At 52.2% G+C, this 9,533-nt stretch overlaps 1 protein-coding gene across 3 annotated transcripts in view; it reads left to right on the forward strand.

The window, feature by feature from the left end:
* SLC15A4 (solute carrier family 15 member 4) overlaps positions 1–6,844 on the forward strand; it is a 29,282-nt gene extending 22,438 nt beyond the window's left edge. Inside the window, exons 6-8 of one of the 3 annotated variants that reach the window (XM_015101570.4) lie at positions 181–336; positions 1,449–1,607; positions 5,566–6,844. In XM_015101570.4, coding sequence (XP_014957056.2) covers positions 181–336; positions 1,449–1,607; positions 5,566–5,714 — 464 coding nt within the window. In that variant the 3' untranslated portion in view covers positions 5,715–6,844. The other 2 variants (XM_060400748.1, XM_042234505.2) reach the window with 2 other exon arrangements.
* Positions 6,845–9,533: the final 2,689 nt, after the last annotated feature.

Below are 9,533 nucleotides of genomic sequence, written 5' to 3' on the forward strand. Positions count from 1 at the left end.
CTGAAAGGGGGAAAGGGTAATTCCTGAGCTTGGGTGCTTGGGGGGATATGTGTCATCTGGTGTTAACCTTTCATGCGTTTCTCAGAATCATCGACAGGCATCTTGTCCCAAGGATCTGGTTTTTCAGTTTAATTACAAATGTTAGTGAATAAATACTCATAAGCTACTTATGAATTGTAGGGATTTTGGAAAGCAAGAGGCTGGACCTCGTGAAGGAGAAGACCATCAACCAGACCATCGGAAACGTCGTGTACTACGCCGCGGACTTGCCCATCTGGTGGCAGGTCCCGCAGTACGTGCTAATCGGAGTCAGTGAAATATTCGCCAGCATCGCAGGTGAGGTTTCCTCCTGTCGGGGGCATCTGTGTCCAGTCCCCTCACTGCATGATTAAGGCCGTGCTCTTTCCTCCCTTGTTAGGCTGCGTCGAGACGGAACCGCACAGTGCTTGGTGGGTGTTGGTGGGCAGGTGTGGTTCAGAATGGGAATCGGTGAGGAAAGGGTGACGTTACGGCTGAGGCTCCCCTTTCTTGATGTAAAAGTAGGATTCCCACAACATCAACATGAAAATCACCTGCTGCAGCGCGTCCACAGGAGACAGGAAAGGAGAAGGACGAGCCCCGTTCCGGTGGGGGGAGGGCGGGGGGTTTGGCGGCCTGGCCTGGCACTGGCTCCCCAGCCCTGCAGTCCTGCGGCCACGGCCAGGCCTCGGGTCCCTTGCTGCCCGGCTAGCGGTATCTGCCTTTAGATGTGTCAGGGAGAAACCTCATTTATAGAGCGTGTTCTCACAGGCCTGTCTTCCCTATTGCTGAGATCCTGTGGTGGCATGTGGACAAGTGAATTCTGTGCAGGCCTGTTTCCCGCTGCCTGGAGTGAGAGAAGGAGGAAATGAGTGATAACCAGAGCCGGCCGGGCTGTGGGCAGTGGTTTTCTCCTCTCTGCCCCTCCCCCTGTGCTCACGTGGAATTGGCTCATGAACTTGGGAGGGAATAAATCAAAGGGGGCGGCCCTTCCTTTAGAGCCCAGCGCACGTCTCCGTGTCTGGTTATCACGGCAAGAACTGGGTTATAGATGCGCCTGCCAAAACCGTTCTCAAGCACTTTGCCTTTCAGGTAGAATTCCTGAGTAGATTTCCCCATTTTAGTGTCAGTGGTTCATTTGCAAACTCACATCAATTAAGAATGTAGGAAATTTGGCTTCTTCAACTTCTTTCCATGAGGAACAGGAAATTCCAAGAGCTGTCAAGTCAAATATTGCCCTCTGATGTGAGGGTGGGGGTGACCACCGCCTCTTGTGGTTTCCAGGGGCTGTGGTGGGACACGAGCAGCCAGCTGGGGGCTGTCTCAGGGCAGGGAGGGGCTATGCCCAGAGTCCCAGGTCCCCAAGGGCCGCAGTGCGGAGGCAGCGCTGTGTCCTCTCCAGAAACAACCTTCATCCTCCACCCCCCCAGGCCTGGAATTTGCATACTCGGCTGCCCCCAAGTCCATGCAGAGCGCCATCATGGGCTTGTTCTTCTTCTTCTCTGGCATCGGATCCTTCGTGGGCTCAGGACTGTTGGCGTTGGTGTCTCTGAAGGCCATCGGGTGGATGAGCAGCCACACGGACTTCGGTAAGGACCACCCCACCCCTGCCCACCCCATCATCAGTGACCAGTATCCAGAGCCCCAGCCCTTGGGTCATGTGGGGAAGCTGGGACCGGATGTGATCAGTGTCTCTGGGCTGGGCCAGGAGCCCCCACCCTGCTCCCCGAGCTGCATCAGACCACCCACCTCACCCCGTTACCCATGTCACACGCTATCTCCCAGAGGCAGGTGAGCCTCTCCTGCCCAGGTCAGCCTTGGCCACACCCGCCACCAGCGGCCAAGTGGCCCCTGTTGTTCCCACATCTGTGATGGGCGGACCGCCTTCTTTCCCTACCGTCAGGTCCAGCATTGTCTTTATTTCATTAGGAGGCAACTAAAATCTGTATCACAAGTTTCCCTTCATTTATCTTAGTTTTGTATTTTCTTTCCCTGGCAGTACCTTTTAATTCCTTGCGGTTAAAATAAAGATAGACAATAAGTTGCCTTTTTAAAAACAAATATGACTCGTGATCAATCATAATGGAGTTTTACAGCCATTGCCAGTAGGTGGCATCTTGAGCAAAATCACTGGCGAGAGATGAGAGCTCTGCTGTTTGCAGATTGATGTCGCCTGTAAACGGATCCAGAGATGGAGGCGTCTTTCTTCTTTATATGTTTCACCAGTAAAAACCGCCATTGCTTTTGGTTGCTTTTCCTTGTGTAGTTGTGTGGTATTTGCTGTCCCCTGGTACTTTTAGGTTGTAAATCCCCTTGGAAACCTGATGCAAGCCTAGAGACGTCTCCAGAAATGGCAGAATTCCAAAAGCCCTCCCATGTTTCAGCTAAAATTCCTGTCCTGAGGTGAGGGTTTAGGCCCGAGAAGCCCTGCTGTAACAGAAACCAGAGCCCCCAGCACCCCCTGGGCGCCATGGGTGATGTGGGTGGGCAGGCCCAGCCTGGTTGTGGTGTGGAGGGGCTGCCCCACTCCTGGAGGGTAAGGTTCCGTTACACAGGGATTCTGAGAGTTCTCCTGGGTTCTTGGTGTCACAGAGCAGACCTCCTTCAGAGATTTGTTACAGAGATCAAACCTCTGTAGTTCTTTAGATGTAGATGCTCTTTCTTAGTTTCTGTTTCATTTTTAAATGCATCATGGATTGGTTGGCTTTGGTTATCCTTGTTGCCTTCCGGTGATTTAATCCCCCCACTACTAATTTAATAACTTGTGGTTTGTCTGTCATTCATCCTTTCCTTCTGACAGGTAATTTTAATACTTGCAGCTGTGAGGGTCACCTCCAGCACTGATGCACACAGGTACCGGCGCTGGACCTGGGTCCTGTGTGTTGATGTTATTTCCACGAGAGGGAGGCGCCGGGTCGTGTGTCCTGGATCGCCTGCCCTGTCTAGGAGTGCAGGTGGTCTCCCCTCTTTCCCTCGAGTGTAGAGAGCTTGTGCCCCTTCTGCCTGGAGCCCCGGGAGCTGGGTGCAATGACGGTGACGCAGGAGAGCATGGCAGGGCTCCCTCTCAGTTAGGGGCAGGGCTGCTGGGGCGGGGATGGGGACAGGATGGGCCCGGGGCACTCCACTCCCACCCCCAAGCCGTGCCAGATTCTTCTAGAGGAGGAGCAGCAGGCCAGCTTCTCTACGCCCCCTGCTCCTCCCTGCTCCGCCAGGGCTCATGTGGCGGTGGGAGCTGACTCAGTGCTTCCCGACTGACGTGTGGATCACTTCCTGTCGGGTCCCTGGGCTGTGGTCTGAGTTTCTCTTCACTGTGTCCTTCTCTCCTCGTCCTCTGCCTGGCCTGCTTGTCCTTGCTGTATTTAGATTGGGAAGCACATCTGTGCTGTGAGGGGCTCTGGCGCAGCTCAGTGTGCTCTTCATCCCGACCCAAGTGCAGGACAGTTGGAAGCCTTCTTCCTGTCCTTGCTGCGTTAAGCCCCCAGGCCCTGGCAGGATGAATTGCTGTGATGTCAGCCCACTGAGTCCTGTGGCCTCCCAGTCCTCTGCCGCGGCTGCCGTCTTTCACTCAGGGCTGAGTTCTCCGAGTCGTCCCCAGTAACCGGTTCTTTTGTTATTTCTGCAGAGTATCTGTTGTACAAATAAGTCACAGTTCATTTATCTACTGTGCTGTGCATGGGTGTTGCGGGCGGCTCCCGTTGGAGGCTGTCATGAATAGAGCAGCTGGGAATGCTTTCGTGCATGTGTTTGGTGACACGTGAGCCTGTTCCTGGGGGCCCAGCAGTCTATCTTATCAAATAAAGAACACCCAGAGTTTACCACCTTCGTATGCAGTTACCTTCTGTCTGAGAAGAGGCCCAAGAAAGCAAAGGCTGTTTGTGATAGCTTTTAGGTGGTGGACCCAGTTCTGAACACCCTTCCTAGCCCAGGCTGAGACTCGCCTTGACAGCGAAAACGCCGTGTACAGTCCACTCGGCCTGCCGGCTTTCAGCTTTGCTAGTTTTAACTGCCTGTGTCATTTGGGGAGATGAATGTTTCAGGGTTGGCACTTTGGCACCACCCACCAGTGCCGTGGTGAGCGCGGGCACACCAGGCTCCAGGAGTGGGGGTCTCTGTCCAGGGCGGAGCCCCGCAGGCAGTGAGGACCTAACCACGGCTTTTACGTATCTGTTGAATAAATAGCACAGTCTAGTAGAAATTCTAGGTATTACTGGATTTCTTCCCAAAGCAGGAAACAGCAAATCATTGTCTTCTACAACCTGAGTGAGAATTCTTTAAAAACGCGTGTATTATATCTATTTGTTCATTCTGTTTAATGAAAGCAGTGTTGAACGTCTAATTTTAATGAGTGTATGTTCAGACAGAAAAAGGAAGTTCCAGAATAACCCAGCCTGAGGGAGACCATCAGAGGGAAGGAAGTCTGGTGTTCTAAGTAAGCAAAGTGGAAATGCTTTTGAAGCCTGTCGGAGAGAACCGCGGCTTTCCTTCCGAGATGCCAGCTTCCTCTGGACATGTTTCTGATGGACGTGTCTCCCCGCCCCTCTGCTTGACCATGTGTCAGGCCCTTTTCATTTGGTGACAAGCAGTGTAAGCGGTAGGCCACCTGTGGCCTGTGGGGACAGCCGTCTGCAGGGAGCTGGGGTGACGTGGTCCCTCACCCACAGCCCTGCGTCTCCACGCCAAGGGGCCGTGCTGGGTGGTGCTGTGAAACCTCGGTTCTCTCTGGTGTGCAGACCTGGTACCCCAGACCTCCGTGAAGACTGAGGCTCCTCACAGGTACTGCTGAGGAGGCGGCCTCAGGCCCTGGGCGCTGTAACAGGCCCTGGGTGCTTCTCACGGCAGCGCTGTTCCTGCCTGGGGGCAGGGTGGGGCCTGGCCGCTATGTTTTCACATCTTACAAATGAGGAGACTGGGCCCAGAGACCATGACACTGGGTTTGAGCCTGGTTGGTTGAGCTCTGAGGTCCGTGATCTTAACCTCTGCCTCCTCAGGGTTTATCAGGAATTAAATGGAACCTTGCACATAGGATGCCTGCGTGGCTTTCAGTATGTCAGCTCTTTGGCAACCTGAAGTTTTTAAGGAGAAATTTAAAAAGCAGACTTGTGTCTCCCCATAGCGTGTGGCTTGTGTGTTCAGCCACCTGCCCTGGCCTGTGAAGGGTACACTGGAGTGTGTCTAATGTCAGGTGACAACGCAGGAGCGCAGGGGTCCAGGACTCCTATGAGACATGATGTCCAGGCTGTGTCCTGGACCCAGGATACCAAGACCCTCCGCTTCTGGAGCTGACTTGGGGACAGTGGGCTCCTTGTCTGTGGAGCAAGAGAGTCTGGTGACAGGGCCCCGGCCTGGAGCTGGTGTTGACGTCAGCCAGCTTCACGGTGGCTCCGGGAGCAAAGCACTTGTGTACTTCGAATTAGGGGTAGGGTATTCTTTTTTCTTCCTTTTTTTTTTTAATGACAACATTAAAAGTCACCCTGACCTTGGTAGGAACTAAGTTAAAAGAAAGAAAATCTTGTAAACTTTCTTTCTAAACTCTGTCCTTCTCTCCAGGCAACATCAACGGCTGCTATTTGAACTATTACTTTTTCCTTCTGGCGGCCATTCAAGGAGCCACCCTCCTGCTTTTCCTTATTGTTTCCGTGAGATACGACCATCAGCGGTCAAGAGCGAATGGCACGCCCGCCAGCAGGAGGACCTGATGCTCCCGCACCCCTGTCGGGTCTGATGGACGGACGGATCCGGAGAAAGGGGCTGCGGGGGCTCGGAGAGTGGATGGCTGACTTTCCTGAGGCTTGGCATGACACCAGGATTGGTCTCTTCTTTTACGGGTGACCTAGGTGAGTGCCTTCCTGCGGTTCATCTCCTGCTTCCCAGGCCTTCCTGGAGCAGATGCACAGGCTGCCGCAGGCTTCTCGCCACCGAAGACCCCGGCTCACCCTGCAGCTAGTCTCCTCTGGCAGACACCCGCAGACAGTGACACCAAGTCTCCGGAGACGACACCTATGCGGGTTGGCATCCCAGTATTTTAAACAAGTATCTCATCTCCTTCCTGTAAAACTGCGCTCACCTGCTTCTTTCTTGATGAATAGACACCTGTTTCCATTGAAGAACAGGAGGATTTGTTAAGAAATGAAAGGGTGGTCAAGTGCCACGAAGTTTTATAGAGAAGTCCTGCTCATGGTTTCTCTCCTAAGCCGCAAATCTTGCCAACACCAGGTTCCTCGGTACAGGCCGGCAGTGAATGCATTTTATCTGCTGCTGCAAATAGTGCTAACATTTTAAACCGTTGAGATTGCTTTCCTATTGTTTCCTTAAGAACATGATGTTGTACTAAGAACTGCTTAAGACCGTGTGTTCATCTCAACCTGTGGAGCAGCCTGACACGTGTTTTAAAACCTCGCCTAGTCAATGCTCGTGTACGATTTCACTGTGGCACCACTGAGTCTGAAGACCCGCTTGAGGGGGGAAGGACCCTCCCTGAAGAGCACTGGCGCGATCGGGGACGGTTGGAAGTGTTCACTGTGAGCCTGAACTGTCGACAGTCGCAGGCTCTGGGCGGTGGGGGTGTTACACAATGAGGGGTTTCTCGTTTTGTCTAATAAACTCTTCTTCATTTGTTGCTGTGCTTTTGGTATAACTTTATTATAAAAAACACCTTGATTTTGAGACCCACTGACTGCTTCTCTCTGTGCTCTGTCCACCATCGTCATGTATGTGCGTTTTCTGTGTGGACTTCATGTGAATTCCTCAGCTGTCACGTAGACCGTGTGAGGGGTCCGCCGGCAGGAACTGACGAAAAGTCTCAATAAAATGCCTCCTCCTGATGCAACTCTTGACTTCCTAGTGATACTTGCGCCTGCTCTGTACTAAAATACAATTTTATATTATTTATGTTATTTTGTTTGGAAAAGCAAACACCTTATTCATCTGGGTGTGAGTTTGTGTTAAATAAGGGTTGGAAAGCCCTGCTCTAGGAAATAAATACATCATCCTCCAGGAGTATAGTTTCAGCCTTCAGGATCTATTACATACTGAAAACCATTACCCCATGTTGTCAAAAAATCACATTTTTTTCTGTAAGGAATTGGGCACAAAAGCGAAAAGGGTTGTGTGACGAGAGCCCAGCCTGTCCCTGGGCTCTGTGTGGTGGGTGCACCCCAGGCTTGTGGGGTCCAGGTCCTTGCCCAGCCTCCGGGCCTTACATGGACTGGGACTCTGTACAGGTAGCCAGGTGCACACTCTCCCATCAGGGGGAAGCTGTCTAGAAAGCCAATCGGTTAAAGAACTGACGGCCTTTTAACTTTCCACCTGAATTTAGAGTGTACAGTTGTGCTCGCTGTGTGGCGCTGAACAGCAGTTGAGTAAACAAATCCACAAAACCAGTATGCTGTCACGGGGCTCTCATTCAGACACATGCCTGCCCTGGAGACCTCGATGTGGGTCTCCAGCCAGTGTGTGTTGGCCTCTATTGGAAGACACTCGTCCCTGCTTCCTCTTCCTTGAAGGTGGATGAAACTGAGCGCTCCATTTCTGCACAATCTCATGGGCGGGTTTAAAGAGAAGGTTTGTCATATGGCTGAGTTCTTTCCCAGGAGTTCATGCATCTCCTGGTTTCTCACGGAGCTCCCAGGCTGCTGTCTGTCTGTCTGGCTTCAGGGGCGGGAGTCCCACCTCCAAGGGGCGACTGGAGCATCTCTCCCCACCTCACCATCCGGATGTGGAGGTGGCCTCTTCTTGGGAGAGCAGGGAAAGTACAAAAGGATGCATATAACACTGCAAAGTTTCAAAGCAACAAGTCCTTTGAAAATTACAGGCGGCCTTTTATGAAACTCTAATCACTTAAGTCCAGGTAATAAAGAATGGATGATCTTCAATATTAGTGAACTGTTCCACTCAGCGCAAAACAATCCCGTTGCTTGAAAAAGCACATTAAAGAAGAGCAGAGCGCTGTGATAATCCAAGATCGCCACACAGTTTACGGGCATCTTCAAGTAGAAATCATTTAAGCAGATACTTTCAAATGTTCATTGTAACACCTTGCTCTTTTGAAAATAAGGCCTTTTAGGGGAAATAATACATGTTTAAAAAGTGCTTTTGGAACTAAGACAAATTAAGGGAGCAATACAAAATGCAAAGGAAAAAACAAAACACCTCCAGACTGCATAACTGGAATATGAGCATTTGTTAATTTCCAAATGGGCTAAAAGAGGCACGCACCTCGGAAAGGAAGCCAGGGTAGGGCCAGGGAGTTGCAGTCTCACCTATGTTAGTGCCTCCTCCTGACCCCAGCACAGGGAAGACGGTCTAAGGCTGACGGCTGAGCAGACCCAACAGCAGCGACTTCACCGCAGCCAAGACCCCATAGTGACGACGACCCGACAGGAACCGCATTCTCTTCCCGGTGCCAGGCTGATTTTCCAGCGGCTCTGGCTCCTGGCAAAACAGGTTGGGTAAGGAGTGGAGAGGAAGGCACCCAAGCATGGTGCTTTAAAGAAATGCATGATGAAGCCCTTGATCTTGGGACACCAGCAGCAGAGCTGGAGGTGGACAGGCCAGTCAGGATCTCTCACTTGCCCAAAGTTCGAATCCTCCCCTAACTCCTGACACTGGGAGCTGCAGTCATGAGTTGTTCTTAAAAATAGACCAATATCTTAACCACAGTGGTTTCTGCCTGACCGACCACAGAATGTGGGCAGGAGATTCTAGAGGGTAGGCAATGCTTGAAGCCGCAGTTTGTCAGAACACAGAAGGGACATAACCTGGCTGCTCCCATGTTCCAAGGTCAGAGGGATGAGGGGTGGGCGTGTCTCCAGAAAGAAGCAGAGAGAGACACCAAGTCTCTTCTGCTGAGCAATGAGTCAGAGGTGGGGACCCTGGTGACCACGGTCAAGGGTTGGTGTGCTGGAGAGGAGGGTCTGCAGACAGCTGAGAGGGGAGGGCTAGGCACCCATGAAATCATGCTGCTGCTGCTAAGTCACTTCAGTCGTGTCAACTCTGTGCAACCCCAGAGACGGCAGCCCACCAGGCTCCCCTGTCCTTGGGATTCTCCAGGCAAGAACACTGGAGTGGGTTGCCATTTCCTTCTCCAAAGCATGAAAGTGAAAAGTGAAAGTGAAGTCACTCAGTCGTGTCCGACTCTTACCGACCCCATGGACTGCAGCCTACCAGGCTCCTCCATCCAGGGGATTTTCCAGGCAAGAGTACTGGAGTGGGGTGCCATTGCCTTCTCCAGTGCGTGAAAGTGAAAAGTGAAAGTGAAGTCGCTCAGTCGTGTCCGACTCTTAGCGACCCCATGGACTGCAGCCCACCAGGCTCCCCCGTCCCTGGGATTCTCCAGGCAAGAACACTGGAGTGGGTTGCCATTTCCTTCTCCAGTGCATGAAATTGAAAAGTGAAAGTGAAGTCGCTCCGTCGTGTCTGACTCTTAGCAACCCCATGGACTGCAGCCTACCCGGCTCCTCCATGCATGGGATTTTTCCAGGCAAGAGTACTGGAGTGGGGTGCCATTGCCTTCTCTG

Source organism: Ovis aries, chromosome 17, assembly GCF_016772045.2.
Source record: "Ovis aries strain OAR_USU_Benz2616 breed Rambouillet chromosome 17, ARS-UI_Ramb_v3.0, whole genome shotgun sequence".
Lineage (NCBI taxonomy): Eukaryota > Metazoa > Chordata > Mammalia > Artiodactyla > Bovidae > Ovis > Ovis aries.